Genomic DNA, 22,021 nt, shown 5'->3' on the forward strand with positions numbered 1-22,021 from the left:
CTTCAAAGGTCTGGTCATGCCATTTGGTCTCACTAATGCCCCCGCCATTTTCCAGCATCTTGTGAATGATACTTTTCCCCATTGGTGGCCAGGTTTGTGGTGGTTTATTTGGACGCTATCTTGATCTACTCACCCGATCTGGAGACACATCAGGTACATGTTGTTAAACAGTAATTAGAGAACTTGAGAGATAACAAATTGTATGCCAAACTATGAAGTGTTTTCGCGGTCCAAGAGGTACAATTTTTGGGGTATCTATTGTCATCTTCAGGTTTTGGATGGATCCTGAGAAGGTCCGTGCTGTACTTGATCGGGATCATCCAGAGAACCTGAAGGCGTTACAGAGCTTTCTAGGATTTACCAACTTTTACCGTAAACGTATTCAGAACTATTTGGTAATTGTAAAGCCTCTCACTGACATGACTAAAAAAGGGACGGATTTCTCTAAACGGTCGGACTCTGCCCAGCAGGCCTTTTCCTCTGTGCGCACTAGAGCTTTTTACCCGCGGATTTGCCCCGGAAATTTCTTGAGAAATGTCTGCAATCTTTGTGCAGACATTTCCCATGAAATTCAATGAGAAAAAAAAATAGCTGTGCGCACTGTGCGGATTTTTCTCAAGAAAATTTCTTGAGAAAATTTTCTCGAGAAACTTTCTTGAGAAAATGTGCATGTCCATTAATTTCCGCAGGTACCTGCGGTATTCCGGGGGTATTCCGCAGGTAGCAATGATGTGCGGTATACCACCGGAATAGCCGCGGTTTACCTGCGGTAATGCTCATCGCTGCCTGCGGTTTTGCAGGAAGCGATGTCATTATGCCAGGAAGAGGAGGCGGAGCAGAGTAAACACACGTCACACTCCCTGGACGCCGCACAGAAGCACTTCCGTGCGACCTCCAGGTGTGTCCCGTGCAGTCTGTGTCCTGCTCCGGCCTCGCGGCTGCCTGCACTGCAGGGTGTCAGTGTCTGCCCGCAGTGTCAGCAGCTTGTCACGCTGCAGCGCAGGCAGACACTGACATCCTGCAGTGCTGGGAGCCGCGGGGATGACGATCGCTGCTGTCAGGAGGTGAGATCATTACCTGCTGTGACGATCTCCTGCCTCCTGACGTCACCGCTGTCACTGCTGTCTATGCCCGTCTCGCGAGCGGCCCGAGACTGTCACTAGCGGTGACGTCACGGGCTCTCGCGATACTTCTGACAACGCGGCGGGCATAGAAGTCAGTGACAGCGCTGACGTCAGCAGTACAGGAGATGATCACAGAAGGTAATGATCTCATCTATGCTCCTGATGGCAGCGCTCGTCATCCCCTGCAGTGACCTGAGCTGACCTATTGATGTTAGCTCAGGTCACTGCATTGCTCTCCCAGCCAATGGGGAACATTCTGTTCTTCATTGACTGGGACAGTGACTATGGTATGGATCGCCGTGGGACCCCCCCCTTATTGGATTACGCCGGACGTGGATTGATTGTTCTTTTCAATAAATTGGTGAAAGAGGGAATGTGGGGAGTGTTTTTTCAAATAAAACTTTTTTTGTTGTCTATTTTTTAATTATTACTGACTGGGTTGGTGATGTCGGGTATCTGATAGACGCCTGACCTCACCAACCCCAGGGCCTGATGCCAGGTGACATTACACATCTGGCATCAACCCCATATATTACCCCGTTTGCCAACGCACCAGGGCGCGGGATGAGCTGGGGCAAAGCGCCAGGATTGGCACGTCTAATGGATGCGCCACTTCTGGGGCGGCTGCGGCCTGCTATTTTTAGGCTGGGGAGTGTCCAATAGCAGTGGACCTCCCTAGTCTAAGAATATCAGACCCCAGCTGTCCGCTTTACCTTGGCTGGTGATCCAATATGGGGGGGACCGCACGTTTTTTGTTTTAAATTATTTATATAATTTAAAATAACAGCGTGGGGTGCCCACTGTTTTGGATTATCAGCCAAGGTGAAGCTGCCAGCGGTGGTCTGCAGGCTGCAGCCGTCTGCTTTACCCAAGCTGGCTACAAAATATGGGGGGACCTCACGTCGTTTTTTTTTAATTATTTATTTATTTTATGGCTAAATACAAGGCTAAGCACCCTTTAGTGCCACATGAAAGTCACTAAAGGGTGCCAGCTTAGAAAATGCAGGGAGGTGGAACATTATATAGGTTTTTCTCATCTATCTATCTATCTATCTATCTATCTATCCCTCTATCTATCTATCCCTCTATCTATCTATCCCTCTATCCCTCTATCTATCTATCTATTCATCTATCCATCTTTCCCTCTATCCATTATCTGTCTATCGATTATCTTTATTATTTATTGCAGGGACAAACCTGCGGTAAATCCGCGGCAAATCCGCGGCAAAACCGCATGCGGATTTGGTGCGGATTTTTCCGCAGGTCCGGAAATCTTTCACTGGCAGAAGTTTCTCAAGAAATTTTCTTGAGAAACTTCACATTTCTAGTGCGCACATAGCCTTTCCTTTGTACCTATACTCAGTCAGCCTAATGTTTAGCAGCCTTTTATCATAGAGGTCGATGCATCTGAGGTGGGGGTGGGGGCTGTGTTGTCACAAGGTCCATATCCTGGTAAGTGGTGTACACCATATGCTTTCTTTTCCAAGAGATTTTCTTCGGCCGAAACTATGATGCTGGTAACAGAGAACTTTTGGCAATTAAGTTGGCTAGCGAGGAATGGCACCATTGGCTGTAGGGGGCAGTCCATCCCATTACGGTAATCACAGACCATAAAAACCTGTCGTACTTCGAGTCTCCCAAACGTCTCAATCCCAGGCAGGCAAGATGGTTTTTATTTTTTACCAGATTCAATTTTACTGTCACTTCCTGTCCAGGGATTAAAAACATCAAAGCAGATGCCTTATCTCGGAGCTTCCCTGCTGGTAGTGATCATGTGAACCCTGTCCCTATTTTGCAGAAGGGGGTGGTCGCCTTGTGCCCAGACCTGGAGGGCAAAGTGTTGGAGGCTCAAGGGGACGCCCAGGCCTCTTGCCCTCCAGGGAGGTTGTTTGTGTCACCTAATTTGCACTATAAACTATATAGCAGTGCAGAGGAGGAAAGTCCTGACATAGCAGTGTGGAGGAGGAGGGGCCTGGCACATAGCAGTGCAGAGGAGGAGGGGCCTGGCACATAGCAGTGTGGAGGAGGAGGGGCCTGGCACATAGCAGTGCAGAGGAGGAGAGTCCTGGAACATAGCAGTGTGGAGGAGGAGGGGCCTGGCACATAGCAGTGTGGAGGAGGAGGGGCCTGGCACATAGCAGTGTGGAGGAGGAGGGGCCTGGCACATAGCAGTGCGGAGGACGACGGGCCTGGCACATAGCAGTGCGGAGGAGGAGGGTCGTGACATAGCAGTGCGGAGGAAAGGCCTGGTACATAGCAATGCGGAGGAGGAGAGGCCTGGCACATAGCAGTGGAGGAGGGTCCTGGCACATAGCAGTGCGGAGGGTCCTGGCACATAACAGTGCGGAGGGTCCTGGCACATAGCAGTGTGGAGGAGGAGGGTCCTGGCACATAGCAGTGTGGAAAAGGAGGGGCCTGGCACATAGCAGTGAGGAGGAGGAGGGGCCTGGCACATAGCAGTGAGAAGGAGGAGGGGCCTGGCACATAGCAGTGTGGAGGAGGAGGGGCCTGGCACATAGCAGTGCGGAGGAGGAGGGGCCTGGCACATAGCAGTGCGGAGGAGGAGGGGCCTGGCACATAGCAGTGCGGAGGAGGAGGGTCCTGGCACATAGCAGTGCGGAGGAGGAGGGTCCTGGCACATAGCAGTGCGTAGGAGGAGGGTCCTGGCACATAGCAGTGCGGAGGAGGAGGTCCTGGCACATAGTGCGGAGGAGGAGGTCCTGGCACACAGCAGTGCGGAGGAGGAGGTCCTGGCACACAGCAGTGCGGAGGAGGAGGGTCCTGGCACATAGCACTGCGGAGGAGGAGGTCCTGGCACATAGCAGTGCGGAGGAGGAGGGTCCTGGCACACAGCAGTGCGGAGGAGGAGGGTCCTGGCACACAGCAGTGCGGAGGAGGAGGTCCTGGCACACAGCAGTGCGGAGGAGGAGGTCCTGGCACATAGCAGTGCGGAGGAGGAGGTCCTGGCACATAGCAGTGCGGAGGAGGAGGGTCCTGGCACACAGCAGTGCGGAGGAGGAGGTCCTGGCACACAGCAGTGCGGAGGAGGAGGGTCCTGGCACACAGCAGTGCGGAGGAGGAGGGTCCTGGCACACAGCAGTGCGGAGGAGGAGGGTCCTGGCACACAGCAGTGCGGAGGAGGAGGGTCCTGGCACATAGCAGTGCGGAGGAGGAGGGTCCTGGCACACAGCAGTGCGGAGGAGGAGGGTCCTGGCACACAGTAGTGCGGAGGAGGAGGTCCTGGCACATAGCAGTGCGGAGGAGGAGGTCCTGGCACATAGCAGTGCGGAGGAGGAGGGTCCTGGCACATAGCAGTGCGGAGGAGGAGGGTCCTGGCACATAGCAGTGCGGAGGAGGAGGGTCCTGGCACATAGTAGTGCGGAGGAGGAGGTCCTGGCACGTAGCAGTGTGGAGGAGGAGGGTCCTGGCACATAGCAGTGCGGAGGAGGAGGTCCTGGCACACAGCAGTGCGGAGGAGGAGGTCCTGGCACATAGCAGTGCGGAGGAGGAGGTCCTGGCACATAGCAGTGCGGAGGAGGAGGGTCCTGGCACACAGTAGTGCGGAGGAGGTGGTCCTGGCACACAGCAGTGCGGAGGAGGAGGGTCCTGGCACACAGCAGTTGTCAGAAGAGCCTGGCACAGTGGATGTAAATTATGCTATGCTGCACACTGAAGCCATTGGACTGTGAGTGTGATCCACGGGTCCCCAGAGACAGATCCACTCTGCAGCCGCTCTTCTGCCTCATATCTTCTATTTATGACTATATACTCTCAGTGACTGCGAGATACCGCACTGCAGCACGTGACCTGGAAAGTCACACACCGAGTCCATGAGTCACTGAGCAGAAGACCATCGGCCCCGACCGTCAATGCAAAAATACATGAGCAGGGTAGTGCTGTCTGGTCCTCTGAGACTGTACCACCATAGTGTTAGATACAGCAGCTCATCATACAGTATCACACATAATAGGATCGGATACATGGGATCAACAGGCAGTATCACTCAATATAGACTTAGATACAGCAATTCTGTAGACAGTCACACATGAAAGACTTATATACACGGCTCAGCAGACAGTATCACACATGAGAGGATTAGATACACAGCTCAGCAGACAGTATCACACAGGAGAGGATTAGATACACAGCTCAGCAGACAGTATCACACATGAGAGGATTAGATACACAGCTCAGCAGACAGTATCACACATGAGAGTATTAGATACACGGCTCAGCAGACAGTATCACACATGAGAGGATTAGATACATAGCTCAGCAGACAGTATCACACAGGAAAGGATTAGATACACAGCTCAGCAGACAGTATCACACAGGAGAGGATTAGATACACAGCTCAGCAGACAGTATAACACAGGAGAGGATTAGATACACAGCTCAGCAGACAGTATCACACAGGAGAGGATTAGATACACAGCTCAGCAGACAGTATCACACAGGAAAGGATTAGATACACAGCTCAGCAGACAGTATAACACAGGAGAGGATTAGATACACAGCTCAGCAGACAGTATCACACAGGAGAGGATTAGATACACGGCTCAGCAGACAGCATCACACAGGAGAGGATTAGATACACGGCTCAGCAGACAGTATCACACAGGAGAGGATTAGATACACGGCTCAGCAGACAGTATCACACAGGAGAGGATTAAATACACGGCTCAGCAGACTGTATCACACAGGAGAGGATTAGATACACAGCTCAGCAGACAGTATCACACAGGAGAGGATTAGATACACAGCTCAGCAGACAGTATCACACAGGAGAGGATTAGATATAAAGCTCAGCAGACAGTATCACACAGGAGAGGATTAGATATAAAGCTCAGCAGACAGTATCACACAGGATAGGATTAGATACAAAAAGCTCAGCAGACAGTATCACACAGGAGAGGATTAGATACAGGGCTCAGCAGACAGTATCACACAGATACACAGCTCAGCAGACAGTATCACACAGGAGAGGATTAGATACACGGCTCAGCAGACAGTATCACACAGGAGAAGATTAGATACAAAGCTCAGCAGACAGTATCGCACAGGAGAGGATTAGATACAAAAAGCTCAGCAGACAGTATCACACAGGAGAGGATTAGATACACGGCTCAGCAGACAGTATCACACAGGAGAGGATTAGATACACGGCTCAGCAGACAGTATCACACAGGAGAGGATTAGATACAAAAAGCTCAGCAGACAGTATCACAGAGGAGAGGATTAGATACAGGGCTCAGCAGACAGTATCACACAGATACACGGCTCAGCAGACAGTATCACACAGGAGAAGATTAGATACAAAGCTCAGCAGACAGTATCACACAGGATAGGATTAGATACAAAAAGCTCAGCAGACAGTATCACAGAGGAGAGGATTAGATACAGGGCTCAGCAGACAGTATCACACAGATACACGGCTCAGCAGACAGTATCACACAGGAGAAGATTAGATACAAAGCTCAGCAGACAGTATCACACAGGATAGGATTAGATACAAAAAGCTCAGCAGACAGTATCACACAGGAGAGGATTAGATACACGGCTCAGCAGACAGTATCACACAGATACACGGCTCAGCAGACAGTATCACACAGGAGAGGATTAGATACACGGCTCAGCAAACAGTATCACACAGGAGAGGATTAGATACACAGCTCAGCAGACAGTATCACACAGGAGAGGATTAGATACAAAAATCTCAGCAGATAGTATCACAGAGGAGAGGATTAGATAGAGGGCTCAGCAGACAGTATCACACAGGAGAGGATTAGATACACAGCTCAGCAGACAGTATCACACAGGAGAGGATTAGATACACGGCTCAGCAGACAGTATCACACAGGAGAGGATTAGATACACGGCTCAGCAGACAGTATCACACAGGAGAGGATTAGATACACAGCTCAGCAGACAGTATCACACAGGAGAGGATTAGATACACGGCTCAGCAGACAGTATCACACAGGAGAGGATTAGATACACAGCTCAGCAGACAGTATCACACAGGAGAGGATTAGATACACGGCTCAGCAGACAGTATCACACACGATCCCGGATGACAGGGGTCCCTTACTATCCGCCGCCGCGCCCCCCCCCACCCCCACCCCCGGTACAGACGACAGACTCAGTGCTTAGAGGTAACATTATCTCATGTTATTTCTAGATTTCTATAGAACAGATAAAATATTCACTTCTTATCAATTACAAAATATTACAGGTGTCTGGGTGCTCGATCACACGTCCACATTGAGGCCGTCCTCACCCCCCTCCACCCCGGCACGGATGAGTCTCTGGATCAGCAGCGGATAATGGGAGCCTGTATTCTGTAACAGTCAGGAGCGCGGCCCTGACCAAGGGAAATCCGGACATTAACATCCACCGAAAATCAGCAAACCTAAATATACAACATGGCAAAAGAATAGAACGGCAATGGCCTCCCAGGGCATGCTGGTACGTCTAGTTAAAGGGATATTGCACTTATAGCTTTAGAACCATCCATGGTACTTAACTTATTATTTTATAGCTTTATTTGAAAAATAGATATTTTTATTTCATTTTTCTTATATTAAATACTATTTATCAAATCTAAAAAAAAAAAAATATATAACGCAGTACCGATTCCTGCCAGCGGAGGTCACCGTTTGCAGTGAAACAGCGACACCTGCTGGCTAGAAAATGGCTTGTATATACAGACTATTTCTACCTTGGCAGACTGGATCCGCCATATGTTCTTCTCCAGCGCCTTTGTAAGGCCTTAAAGGGGTTGTCTAGGATTAGAAAAACACGTTTGCTCTATACCCTAAACAGCACCACTTCCACAATCGTTATTACAGCACAGCCCCATTCACGTCAATGGAGCGGAGCCGCAATACCTGATACGAACAGATGTGGCGCTGTTTGTGGAAGAACTACCTCTATGAAGAACTAGATTAGGTTATACACAAGGTATTATACAAGTAATGAGATACTGGTAGCAATTTGAGATGCACAAAACTGTCATCTAATCTACAGCTGACCCAGGATAGCGGTAATCCTATGGAAAAGTATTGACAATGCTCATAATAAAATCTAGCGCTACAACAATCCACTCCTATTCAGAAAAATAATCTTCTGTGAACTGTCATTGCCATGGTAGCCCTTACAGATAATGCTTTAATGGCGGGGTATTATCATGAGACATCAATGGCTTATGGAAACGCTGTTCGGTCCTTGGTGCTGCTCATCAGTGTGAATACATCCTTTCAATTCAGCTTGTAATGTACTTACCATTGGATGCTATCACTATGGAAAGATCTGTAATGACTAATCACTTCCACCTGGGAAAAAGAGTGTTCGGCCCTTACTAGAGCTCATCAGGGAAAATTGAATTCTCAATTCAGCGTGTTAAACACTATATAATTAACACTATTACTAAGTATTGGTATTGTGAAAAAGAACTGCTAACATAGCAGTTCAGTTTTTGTTTTGTTTTTTTTTTATAAAAGACTGTTCAGTCCTTTTTAGACCTCATCAGTGAAAATAGAATATATGATGTAAAGTACTGCTTGACCCTTTCTGGGATTGGGGATTTCAGTTCCTCAAGTAAAACATTAAATGGCCCTAATTGGAGTTTGCTACTAGAAATGTCTTTTTTGGTTAAGGGTTTAACATCCTATTCGGCCCTTATTGGAGCTCATGAGTGTAAGGTTTGGCGCTATCTAGAGCTGATGGGTATCGTTTAATCACACAACCTTTTGGTCATAACTGGAACAAGCTTTTCAATTCCATTTTTATAACTTTGTGTGGTCTTAAAACACTCATCAGTAGGGACAAGGTTTTTTTATTCCGTATGTAAACCACTGTTTGGTGCCTACTATAGCTCATCAGTGTAAATATGTTTCAGAATTCTATGTGGTACTATGTTAGAGCTCATGATAATGTATTTGTAATTCTATCATATGGTCATAAATGGAAGGTTTTTAGTTACACTTATAAAACACTGTTTGGTCTGTATTAGAGCTCATCAGTGAGAATGAGGTTTTTAATTTCACGTATATAATACTTTGTGATCATATCTAAAGCTTATCTGCAGAAATGAGGCTTTTTGTATGTAAAATACTGTGTGGTCTCAACTAACGTTCATTAGCAAAAACAAGGATTTTAATTTGCCTGAAAAACACTGTTTGGCCCTTAATAGAGCTCATCAAACTAGAACAAGGTTTTCTAAATCCACATGTTAAACACAGAGTGGCCTCCTATTATAGCTCACAAGTACAAGCTTTCCAGTTCTGCATGTAAAACACTGAGTCTTAACTAGAGCTAATTCGCTGAAAAAAGCTTTAAATTCCTCATGTAAACCTATGTGTGGCCCCTAGTATAGCTCATCAGTGTGAACAACGTTACAAATTCTACACGTAAAATACTGTGCGGCCTCTATTAAAGCTCAATATTGGGAACAAGGTTTGTAGTTCCTCATGTAAAACACTGTGTGGTCCCAAGTATAGCTCATCAGCAGCAGCAAGATTTCTAGTTCCACATGTGAAACACTGTGTGGTCCTAACTAAAGCTCATCAGTTTGGATAAGGTTTTCAGTTCTGCATGTAAAAAACTGTATGTTCGAAACTAGAGCTCAGTGGCAACAAGGTTTCAAGTTCTGCATGTAAAACACTGTTTGGTCCTAACTACAGCTCATCAGTGAGAATGAAGATTTCAATTCTGTGTGTAAAATACTGTTTAACCTATACTAAAGCTTAATAGGGGGAACAAGGTTTTTAATTCCACACTGTATGGTGCTCACTATAGCTGATCAGTGGGAAAACGTTTTCCAGTTACGGGGGTAAAATACTGTGTGGTCCTAACGGAATGTACCTGCACACACAAAACTTTCTACTCCACATAAAAACAATAAGTGGCTCTATCTAGAGCTCATCAGTGTAAAACACTATGTAGCCCCTACTACAGCTCATCAGCGAGAACAAGGTTTCCAATTCTGCCTGTAAACCACTGTGCGGTCACTAGTAGAGCTCATCAATGAGAAGAAGGTTTCCAATTCTGCATATAAACCACTGTGCGGTCTCTGGTAGAGCTCATCAGCGAGAACAAAGTTTCCAATTCTACCTGTAAACCACTGTACGGTCTCTAGTAGAGCTCATCAGTGAGAAGGTTTCCAATTCTGCATATAAACCACTGTGCGGTCTCTAGTAGATCTCATCAGCGAGAACAAAGTTTCCAATTCTGAAAGTAAACCACTGTGCAGTCTGTAGAAGAGCTCATCAGTGAGAAGGTTTCCAATTCTGCATATAAACCACTGTGCGGTCTTTAGTAGAGCTCTCAGTAGGAACAAGCTTTACAATTCTGTATGTAAACCACTGTGCGGTGTCTAGTAGAGCTCATCAGCGAGAACAATGTTTCCAATTCTGCATGTAAACCACTGTGCGGTCTAAAGTAGAGCTCATTAATGGGAACAAAGTTTTCTTTTCTGCATGTAAGACACTGTGGCTATATCAACTGGAAATCCTGTTTTTACTACCGAGTGACAACTAGGGCCCCAGAGTGTCTTACATGCAAAACTGGAAACCTTGTTCCTACTGATGAGCTCTACTAGAGACCGTACAGTGGTTTACATGCAGAATTGGAAACCTTGTTCCTACTGATGAGCTCTACTAGAGACCACACAGTGGTTTACATGCAGAATTGGAGACCTTGGTCAAGCTGATGAGCTTTACTAGAGATCGTACAGTGGTTCACATGTACAATTGGAAAACTTGTTCTTGCTGATGAGGTCTACTAGAGACCACACAATGGTTTACATGTAGAATTGGAAGCCTTTTTCTCACTGATGAGCTCTTCTAGAGACTGCACAGTGGTTCACATGCAGAATTGGAAACCTTATTCTCACTGATGAGCTCTACTATAGACCACACATTGGTTTACATGCATAATTGGAAACCTCGTTCCCACTGATGAGCTCTACTAGAGACCGCACAGTGGTTTACATGCAGAATTGGAAACTTGCCCCTACTGATAAGCTCTACTAGAGACCGTACAGTGGTTCACATGCAGAATTGGAAACCTTATTCTCACTGATGAGCTCTACTAGAGACCGCACAGTGGTTTACATGCAGAAACAGAAACCAGTTTTCCCTTACTATAGCTCTCAACAAGAACACGTTTTCTAGGATCAGCATGTAACGAACCATATAGTTAACAGTCTAGGAGTCACATTGAGAAACATCGACGAAGAGGAGGGACTTTCATCTACAAAAAGCCTGTATTCGCCTTATGGGAGCTCATCAGCGAAAATAAGAATTTATATGATGTATATTCACTGTGTAGTTAATGCAGTAACCAGTGATACTCTTCGTGAGCATCATCAGTGACCCCATGAAATCTCCACTTACAAAAACTCTGTTTGGCCCTTGTTGAAGCTCATCAGCACAAATATGGATTTTAACTTAGAACGTAGAAATCCATTTCTATGGGAAAACTGGTTGATAACCAACATAAGAATAATGGCTAAGTCCCATAAACAACATATATAACTTATCTACAGGACAAGTGATAAAAGTATAATCACTGGGGGTCCGGCTGCTGGGACCTCCACCAATCACTTGTTCTTATGTACGACCACCACACCTATAGACAGTGAATGGAGCAGTGCTCCATTTCTACAGGGGACTTTGGGACCCCCGTTCTCAGGAATGGTGGAAGTCCCCGTGGTCCTATTGTGGATAAGTTAATATGTTAATTCTGGGACCCCCCTTTAGTCCTTGGTAGAAGACACACAGTGCGGCGTTGGGGACATTTCGATGATTTGGGTTGAGGTCTGCAGTGGGGTCCATAGTCGCGGCTCCGAATCTTTCCATGTTCTCCTTTGAAAGTCCTCACCGTCTATGGCGAAATTGTGAGCGGAGACAGCGAAATCCAGGCGTGCGATAGGTAGGAGTATCCCATGTGAGGCGATGGGAGGTCAGGGCCGATTGTGGGGGAAGGGTGGATTGTCTCGGGCGTGCTGATCATTACAATGGTTCCTCCACAATAAAAATATTGGCAAGAGAGTGATCAAACCTACTAAAAAGTCACAAACTCAAATTGCGGGGGGTGGGGTGGGGGATGGGCTAGATCATTGTGCAAGGGCGGGTGGAAGAATATATGAGATAAATATGAGAGAGTGTGCAAGAACAGCTGTGAGTGTGCGAGGATGGGGGCCAAAGAACATGGGCAGGGGCGGTACATGTGCAAGACCTGGTAAGTGAGCAGGCAGATCAGTCCCGGAAGGCAGATCAGTCCCGGAAGGCAGATCAGTCCCGGAAGGCAGTCCCAGTGCCTACACCAGACTACGGGAGCCACTGGAATACCTGCGTTCTCTAAGTAAGACCCCTGGGGGGCAGTATTGGTGGGGGTGGTTATAGGGAGGAGGGGGCGGGGGTAGAGGGGGTTGGTGGACGGCTCCTCCCACATTGCGTAGGGGAGTAGAGGAGCAGGACCCAGACAGGTAGCGGGTGACAGTCTGGTCGATGGCCGGCAGTGCCCGACCTGGTGTGTCCAGCACAATCACCTTGACAATCTGCTGGCACTGCAGGAGGCGGTCGAAGGGGGCGGCCGGCAGAGCCTCCCGCTTCCCATTAGGAGCCGTGCTGGCCGGAGCTCCATTCTCTGGCCCCGGGGGGCCGCTGTGCTGGGACGTCTGAAGCCTGTTGTGAATTGACACCTAGTTTAGAAACAGCCAAAGAAGCATTAAATGTTACAAGACTATCTCCCACGTGCTAATCCTGGCTGCCCTGTGCCCCCCAGAAGCTAGGATCGGGTACTCTCACTAGCGGGGGAGGCTCCCGATAGAGCGTGACATGCCGGGGGAAGACTACGGGGGGGCTTAACGACTCGTCACTGTGGGAAATAAATGGGGGGGGGGGGGGGTCTCAACGGCACCAATATTTACATTACAGACCGCCAGTTCTCCGCTTCCCATCCTTAAAGGGAATCTCCACTGATCACAAAAGGTGTCGATCTCTCATACCTGCCAATTGTGTAGAAAAAGGACAAGTGGGTGGAGTCTGGCACATATTTTCTGGATAAGGAAAATATGTGTTAAGGAAGGAGACAACCACACCGTACGGTGACAGTGAGGGGGGCACAGAGCCTAAACAATGTGCAGGTGAGGAGTCGATACAAACACTACGGGGCGGACACACTTTCATGTCTGAGTGGAGTTCCCCTTTAAGAGGTGTATAATAGCGTTATATCAGTACAGGGCGACACATCTGTTCAGATTGTGCTTTTTTATGATCACATTCATGTAATTATGACAGATTGCATATTTTATATGGGGAAGATATCAGTAACAATCCGAGAAACCAGTGGTCTGCAAGATAAACTGATCGTATATACAGGGACCTGCTGCCTATGCAGAGGAGCGGACGTCTGACACATGCACAAATGCTAAAAACCTGCACTAACCTGGTAGAAAAAGTGCTATCAGCTACGTTATGTCTTGTGCTCCAGAGCTGCAATCAGAATTCTGCTTACTTTATTTGGCTTATATCATGACCATATAATGTATAAAAGTGCCTAGATTTCCCAAAATGCAGCAGAAGGTTGTTGTGTGACCACCTAGTCTAGAAATTAGATTCTCCCCTCCTATGAAGGCAGCAGGTCCATGTATATTGGGATTGGTATATTGCGGGCGGAGAGTAATGGGGTGATTGCCGGGTGCATCTATGGGTAAAATATTAGCCAATTAAAATGGAGGTGGTTGCACTGAGTTGAAGGATGGTTGAGCAGCGCAGGATGGAGCGTTGTGATTGGTCAGTGCCGCAGCCCGTATACAGTACAGCGCTACTCACCTCCACCACGCTGTCGGTGTCCTTCTCAGGTGACTCGCGCTTACCTTCAAAATATGAGGTGAACTTAGGTGGAGGAGAGAGAAAGAGACACAGAAAGAGAGAAGAGGAGAGAGAAAGAGATAGCAAAACGGAGAGAAAAGGGAGAAGGTTGAGGATGGGGTAACATAAGAAGGAAGGAACGTAATAAAAGAATGAGGAAACAGAGAGAAGCCGAGAGAGTCCGGCACTGGAAGGAAGTTCAGACTCAATGACATAGAGATACATGGGGATAAAAGGGGTGGGGCATCCCATAATCACCAGTGGTTACTAAGGAGATTCACTTTTTCCTATGAATGGGATGACTCACGATATGAACCTAACAATGCCCCGCTGCACAGACAGCACAACCCACCAAGTTCCTAAGTCATGGTATCTGCAGTAGCAATGGTACCGCCATGGGGTCTCCAATGAGGCCATCCTGTTCTATTACGTTATAGAGTCTAAAACGGACAGCAGAAAATAAAATCACACATTTCTCCCCTTCCCTAGATTTAGTCCTTATCATTTCTCAACTCTACGACTTTTCATCCTGCCTCCGGGGCTCCTCCTGTGTTACCGCCATGTGGTCTCCAATGAGGCCACCCTGTTCTTTTATTGTATGGAGTAAAAACTGACAAAGCCGTAACCTCACATATTTCTCCCCTTCTCTAGTATTAGTCCTTATCGTTTCTCAACTCGACCCCAACTTTTCATCCTACCTCCAGGACTCCTCCTGTGTTATCGCCATGGGGTCTTCAATGAGGCCACCCTTTTCTTTTATTGTATAGAGCAAAAATTGACAGCAGCCATAAAATCACACATTTCTCTCCTTCCCTAGTATTAGTCCTTATAATTAATCAACTCTATGCCAATCTACTATCCTGCTCCAGGACCCGTTCTGTGTTACCGCCAAGGGGGCTCCAATGAATTCATCCTGTTCTATTACTGTATAGAGGCTAAAACTGAGAGCAACTATAAAATCACACATTTCTCCTCTTCCCTAGTATTAGTCCTCATCATTTCACAACTCTACTCCACCTTTCCATCCTGCCTCCAGGACTCCTTCTGTGTTACCGCCATGGGGTCTACAATGAGTCCATCCTGTTCTATTACTGTATGGAAGCTAAAACTGAGAGCAACTATAAAATCACACATTTCTCCTCTTCCCTAGTATTAGTCCTTATCATTTCACAACTCTACTCCACCTTTCCATCCTGCCTCCAGGACTCCTTCTGTGTTACCGCCATGGGGTCTACAATGAGTCCATCCTGTTCTATTACTGTATGGAGGCTAAAATTGACAGCAGCCATGACATCACACATATCTCCCCCTTACCTAGTATTAGTTGTCGTAGAAAATTGAAAAATTCACAATACATCGCATAATTAACCAAGCGCTAGAAATCTAACACTCAAACCTCCACATGCAGCTGCCCCCTCCCTTTAGTAATCAAGGAAACTTTCAAGAACCTTTAATGGCCAACATTTGCTTAGCCAACTTAGCTTGAATGCACAGGAAGGTGGCGGAGAGCAAATTTACAACCAGGTACAAATAAGAACCATGTGGACAGAAGACTAGAGAAATTAAAATACCTTTGTTTAATCTTATAGAAACTATGAATTGAGATTTTATAAATAGAGTCAAAATAAAAGAAAGGAAATTATATTTCTAAACTCATAACAAAGTGGAGAATGAAAAATACCGTTTTGCTTCGCTGGGCGATAGCTGGGGCCCAGCCAAATGGATATCATCAGATAGATGATAATAGCAATGTCATGTTTTCTATCTATGAACAGATAAAATCCTGATAGGAAAGATGACGGTAATATTTCCCACCTGAGACGTTCAGGAGCAGACATATGCCAGAAATTAGGATTTCATAATTTTATGGAAATTGGAACAAATCCCACAAATATCCCCCACATGAGGTCACCAGAGGGTAGGTGACTTGTATTAATAAAAGGTACATACCAAATTTTTGCTTTGTTCAATGCCAAGAGGATACATTACGATGTAGGATTGTTCTACATTTTCCTAAGGAGTACCTCCCTCCATATATCTGAACTATTTCAATGACACAAGTGTTGTAATGTTCTTTTGTTTATCCCTTTTATTTTATGTAATTGTATATGCTGTATTGTATTTTTCCCTTTTGTACAATCTTGCATATTTTTATAAACACTGCCTACTCTTTAGAAGTAAATATATAAAATTTAATAGTGTCGTTCCTGTTGCTCTATAACCGCCAACCCGAAGAGAGCATATGTTACTTGTAACGGGTGTCAAATCGGCCTGTACAACGATTGGTGGTGGCATAATACGATTGGTGGTGGCAGTTAATATTTTTTTGTGTTCTTGTGGAGCTTGGTAGTGATGGTAGCTAGCTATATACATATTCCATGTGCTGGAACTGGTGCTACATACACAATACCGTTACTTAAGCACCCCAGTAATCGGCCTAATAGTGGAAACAGCGGTAGCCTCATTTATGTATTATCAGTCAACTGCGTAACTGCGTGGATGATAGGGGGCAGCAGAGGCCTGTTCAGTGCGAAATTTGTGGCAGCAGTGGGAAGTCTGTGTGACCCCCCCTCCCCCCCCAGCTGTTTGTTACATTAGTCCTTATCTTTTCTCAACTGGACAACAACTTTCCTTCCTGCCTCCGGGACTCCTTCCATGTTACCCCCATGGGGTTTCCAATGAGGCTACCCTATTATATTACTGTATGAAGCCTAAAACTGACAGCAGCCATGACATCACAAATATCTCACCTTACCTAGTGTTAGTCCTTATTAATTCTCAACTTGACACCAACTTTCCTTCCTGCCTCCGGGACTCCTCCTGTGTTAATGCTATGGGGTCTCCAATGAGGTCACCCTGTTCTATAATTCTATGGAGCCTAAAACTGACATCAGCCATAACCTCACACATATCTCCTCTTCCCTAGTATTAGTCCTTATTAATCTCAGCTCGACACCAACTTTCCTTCCTGCCTCCAGGACTCCTCCCATGTTACCGCCATGGGGTTTCCAATGAGGCCACCCTATTCTTTTACTGTATGAAGTCTAAAACTGACAGCAGCCATGACATCACAAATATCTCACCTTACTTAGTATTAGTCCTTATTAATTCTCAACTTGACACCAACTTTCCTTCCTGCCTCCAGGACTCCACCTGTGTTACTGCCATGGGGTCTCCAATGAGGCCACCATATTCTATTATTGTATAGAGTCTAAAACAGCAGCCATAACCTCACACATACCTTATCTCCTCTTCTCTAGTCTTAGTCCCTATTATTTCTCAACTTGACAACTTTCCTTCCTGCCTCTAGGACTCCTCCCGTGTTACCGCCATGGGGTTTCCAATGAGGCCACCCTATTCTTTTACTGTATGAAGTCTAAAACTGACAGCAGCCATGACATCACAAATATCTCACCTTACCTAGTGTTAGTCCTTATTAATTCTCAACTTGACACCAACTTTCCTTCCTGCCTCCGGGACTCCTCCTGTGTTAATGCTATGGGGTCTCCAATGAGGTCACCCTGTTCTATAATTCTATGGAGCCTAAAACTGACAGCAGCCATAACCTCACACATATCTCCTCTTCCCTAGTATTAGTCCTTATTAATCTCAGCTCGACACCAACTTTCCTTCCTGCCTCCAGGACTCCTCCCATGCTACCGCCATGGGGTTTCCAATGAGGCCTCCCTATTCTTTTACTGTATGAAGTCTAATACTGACAGCAGCCATAACATCACACATATCTCCCCTTACTTAGTATTAGTCCTTATTAATTCTCAACTTGACACCAACTTTCCTTCCTGCCTCCGGGACTCCTCCTGTGTTACTGCCATGGGCTTTCCAATGAGGCCACCCTGCTCTATTATTGTATGGAGGCTAAAACTGACAGCAGCTGTAGCATCACACATATCTCCCCTTATCTAGTGTTATACAGGCGTCACACGAGACGAGCCATCGCGCGATATGTCGTCGGGGTCACGGTTTTCGTGACGCACATCTGGCATCGTTTGCGACGTCGTTTCGTGTGACACCTCCGAGCATCTCAGAACGATCGCAAATTGGTTACAAATCATGTACACGTCGTTTATTTTTAAAAAATCGTTTATTCTTCCCTGCGCCGGTTGTTCATCGTACCCGGGGTAGCACACATCGCTCCGGGTAACACCCCGGGAACGATGAACTGCAGCTTACCTGCGGCCACCGGCAATGCTGAAGGAAGAAGGTGGGCGGGATGTTTACGTCCCGCTCATCTCCGCCCCTCCGCTTCTATTGGCCGGCGGCTGTGTGACGTCGCTGTGACGCCGAACGTCCCACCCCCTTCAGGAAGTGGATGTTCGCCGCCCACAGCGAGGTCGCTCAGCAGGTAAGTTCGTGTGACGGGGGTTTAACGACTTTGTGCGACACAGGCAGCGATTTGCCCGTGACACACAAACGACGGGGGCGGGTACGATCGCTCGTGCGATCGCACGATAGATCGTATCGTGTGACGGCCCGCATAAGTCCTTATTAATTCTCAACACGACAATAACTTTCCTTCCTGCTTGAGGACTCCTCCCATGTGACCGCCATGGGGTCTCCAATGAGGCCATCCTGTTCTACAACTGTATGGAGTCTAAAACTGACAGCAGCCATAACCTCACACATATCTCCCCTTACCTAGTATTAGTCCTTATCATTTCTCAACTCTACGCCAACCTTCCATCCTACCTTCAGGACTCCTCCTGTGTTACCGCCATGGGGTCTCCAATGAGTCCATCCTGTTCTACAACTGTATGGAGTCTAAAACTGACAGCAGCCATAACCTCACACATATCTCCCCTTACCTAGTATTAGTCCTTATTAATTCTCAATTCTACACCAACCTTCCATCCTGCCTCCAGGACTTCTCCTGTGTTACCGCCATGGGGTCTCCAATGAGGCCATCCTGTTCTATTGCTGTATGGACATCTTTTCTTCCTGCCTCCTGGACTCCTCACGTGTTGCCCCTACCTTCACCTCTTCTCACTGTCTACCACCCTTCCTACACCTATCTTGCTCTCACGACAGCCTCTCACGTCTGTCTTCCCGAATTTCCTCGTACTGCCTGTGTGTAACATGCTTTCAGTCACCTCCAATCTGCCATTGCCTGCACCTTACCGCATCTCGTCTGCGACCATTCCTGTAGCTTCTAATAACCTCCAGCTCATCCGCTCATCATCATTTATACGCTGCTTTGTAAGTCTTCTCTTGTGCTGCACTTTTCTACATCTCTCATTGATTACTCCCCATAGACCACTAGGTATACAGATATTAATTTTTTACTGCCCTAGATCACCAGGGAACCTTCCTTTAGCCTATTCACTGGCCAAGATTACCAGCAGGAACACTGGAATTAACCTCTGACCGCCTTACAAATTAACTCCTTCACTCCCCTAGACCACCAGGAATATTGACATTAACCCTTACATCGCTCTAGATCACCAGGGGTGGTGATGCTAAAACCTTTACTACCCTAGGCCACCAGGAATATTGACATTAACCCTTACATTGCTCTAGATCACCAGGGGTGGTGATGCTAAAATCTTTACTATCCTAGGCCACCAGGAATATTGATATTACCCCCTTCATTACTCAAGATCACCAGAAATGCTAAAACTTCTTTGTTTAACGCCCTAGACCACCAGGGATACAGACTCTGAACTCTTTCCTGTCCTAGACCACGATGAATATTAACTTTTCCCCTTACAATGCTCTAGATGATCAGGCGTGCCATGGACTACCAGGGATACAGATATTACACTTTTTACTATCTTAGACCTCCAGGACTATTGACATTACCCCCTCCACTGCTTTATATTGTGAGGGGTGCTAATAATTACATATTTACTCCTCTAGACCCCCAGGACTATTGACATTAACCCCTCCACTGCCCTATATCGTGAGGGGTGCTAATAATTACATATATACTCCTCTAGACCCCCAGGACTATTGACATTACCCCCTCCACTGCTCAAGATTGTGAGGGGTGCTAATAATTACATATATACTCCTCTAGACCCCCAGGACTATTGACATTACCCCCTCCACTGCTCAATATTGTGAGGGGTGCTAATAATTACATATTTACTCCTCTAGACCCCCAGGACTATTGACATTACCCCCTCCATTGCTCTATATCGCGAGGGGTGCTAATAATTACATATTTACTCCTCTAGACCCCCAGGACTATTGACATTACCCCCTCCATTGCTCTATATCGCGAGGGGTGCTAATAATTACATATTTACTCCTCTAGACCCCCAGGACTATTGACATTACCCCCTCCACTGCTCAATATTGTGAGGGGTGCTAATAATAACATATATACTCCTCTAGACCCCCAGGACTATTGACATTAACCCCTCCATTGCTCAATATCGCGCGAGGTGCTAATAATTACATATTTACTCCTCTAGACCCCCAGGACTATTGACATTACCTAATCCACAATTCTAGAACACCAGGGATGCTAATACTGACTCCTTTACTACACTAGACCACCAGGAACATTGACAGTACCCCTTAACACAGCTGCAGATTACCAGGGACGCTCATCCTGACCCAAATCACCAGGAAAGCAGACATTAAACTCTCCTCCCCTAGACCACCAGGGATGTAGTCAATATTCTCAATGTCCTGGGCACTAGCTACAATCAAGACAAATGTGACAGCACAGCAAGTAGAGGATAAGGATGAGACAGAATGGGTGATAGAAGGAGGGCGAGGATCAGACAGACACGGGCAGGGAGCGCCGCCGGCCGGAGCGAGACTGGAGCGGGGAGACTTGGGGTCATGAGGAGCGAGTCTGTGACACTGTGGGAAGGTGCCACTCACCGATGGGGGACTCCTGCGTGGACTGAAGGTCCAGCTGAGACCCGTTTGTCTTATTGGGGACCGCCCGCACCCCATGCTGCTTCTCCAGCTCCCCTGCAAAACACAACACAGACTGATCACCGGACGCTTTACTTTCGCTATCGGACTCCCGAAAATTCCCCCAGCGCTCACATTCGATCCGGATCTGCTCCATCTCGCTCACTTCACAGATCGACTCCTTCAGATCCTCCAGGAATTTCTGCAGCTCCTCGGCCCCGAGTGCGCAGAAATGCAAAACCAGTTTCTTCTCGGAGCCGGAGAGCGGGCTGACCAGCGTGATCCCGTGCGGGTAATCTGGGGGACATGAAAATGAGATTTGGAAAACAGCGCCACCCTCGTTCTGTGGCTGAGGCTGGTATTGCAGTCTAAACCCTGAGTATTTTACTGGAACCATAACCCAAAAAAACCCTCACATTCGTTCTCATAAAGATGATACTGCATCCCCAGCAGCGGCACCGCCCGGCAGAACGTGTAGGTGGAGGACGTCTTCTTTTTGGGGCAAAGCTTCAAGATCTGGGTAAGAATACAGACATTAGAGTTGGCGTCTCGCTGCTGCGCTCTGCTGGTTGAGTGTAGGTATAAGCGCTGCCCTGCGTGCCGGCAGCTCTGGGTGTGACTGGAGGAAGAGACCTATGGTACTCACCAGTAGAAGGTCATTAAACAGGAAGACCTCTCGCTGGTGGGCGGCTTGTTTCTGCACCTTGTTCACGTCGGTCACTTCGAAGAGGCGGCTGCAGCAGACGAGACGTCTGTGAGGGACCGACAGCACCTGTATAAATCAAAACAACATTAATTTTGCAAGCAAGTCTGTGCACTATTGAGAGGCAGTCTGTTGTATAGCATACAGACATTTCTAGGACCACTTCAGTACGTCTGTTCTGTCTGATTACTGTGGTCATCTTAAGATTTCTAAGCACAAGGAACCTAACTCCAGTCTGTGCAGCATAAAGAGGCAGTCTGCAGTATAGCATCCAGTGCTTACATCGACCTCCTCAATACCTGTACCTCCCGTTTGACTGTCATTGAACATAAAACAACCCTGTGCAGAATCGAGAGGCAGTTTATTGTATGGCATATAGAGATTCATTGCGTCAGTTTTTTCTAAATGAGGTGGAACCTATTTCAAGT

General features: G+C 47.0%; 1 protein-coding gene across 4 annotated transcripts in view; it reads right to left on the reverse strand.

Moving 5' to 3' along the window:
• Positions 1–7,273: 7,273 nt before the first annotated feature.
• The window catches only part of IQSEC3 (IQ motif and Sec7 domain ArfGEF 3), an 84,314-nt gene continuing 69,566 nt past the window's right edge, over positions 7,274–22,021 (reverse strand). The window contains exons 9-14 of one of the 4 annotated variants that reach the window (XM_075343639.1): positions 21,537–21,662; positions 21,307–21,406; positions 21,026–21,187; positions 20,855–20,947; positions 13,964–14,007; positions 7,274–12,831 (exon numbers count right to left, since the gene is read on the reverse strand). In XM_075343639.1, coding sequence (XP_075199754.1) covers positions 12,448–12,831; positions 13,964–14,007; positions 20,855–20,947; positions 21,026–21,187; positions 21,307–21,406; positions 21,537–21,662 — 909 coding nt within the window. In that variant the 3' untranslated portion in view covers positions 7,274–12,447. Of the gene's footprint in view, positions 12,832–13,963; positions 14,027–20,854; positions 21,188–21,306; positions 21,407–21,536; positions 21,663–22,021 lie in introns of all 4 variants that reach the window. The other 3 variants (XM_075343640.1, XM_075343641.1, XM_075343638.1) reach the window with 3 other exon arrangements.

The sequence above is a fragment of the Anomaloglossus baeobatrachus genome, chromosome 4 (assembly GCF_048569485.1).
Source record: "Anomaloglossus baeobatrachus isolate aAnoBae1 chromosome 4, aAnoBae1.hap1, whole genome shotgun sequence".
NCBI lineage: Eukaryota > Metazoa > Chordata > Amphibia > Anura > Aromobatidae > Anomaloglossus > Anomaloglossus baeobatrachus.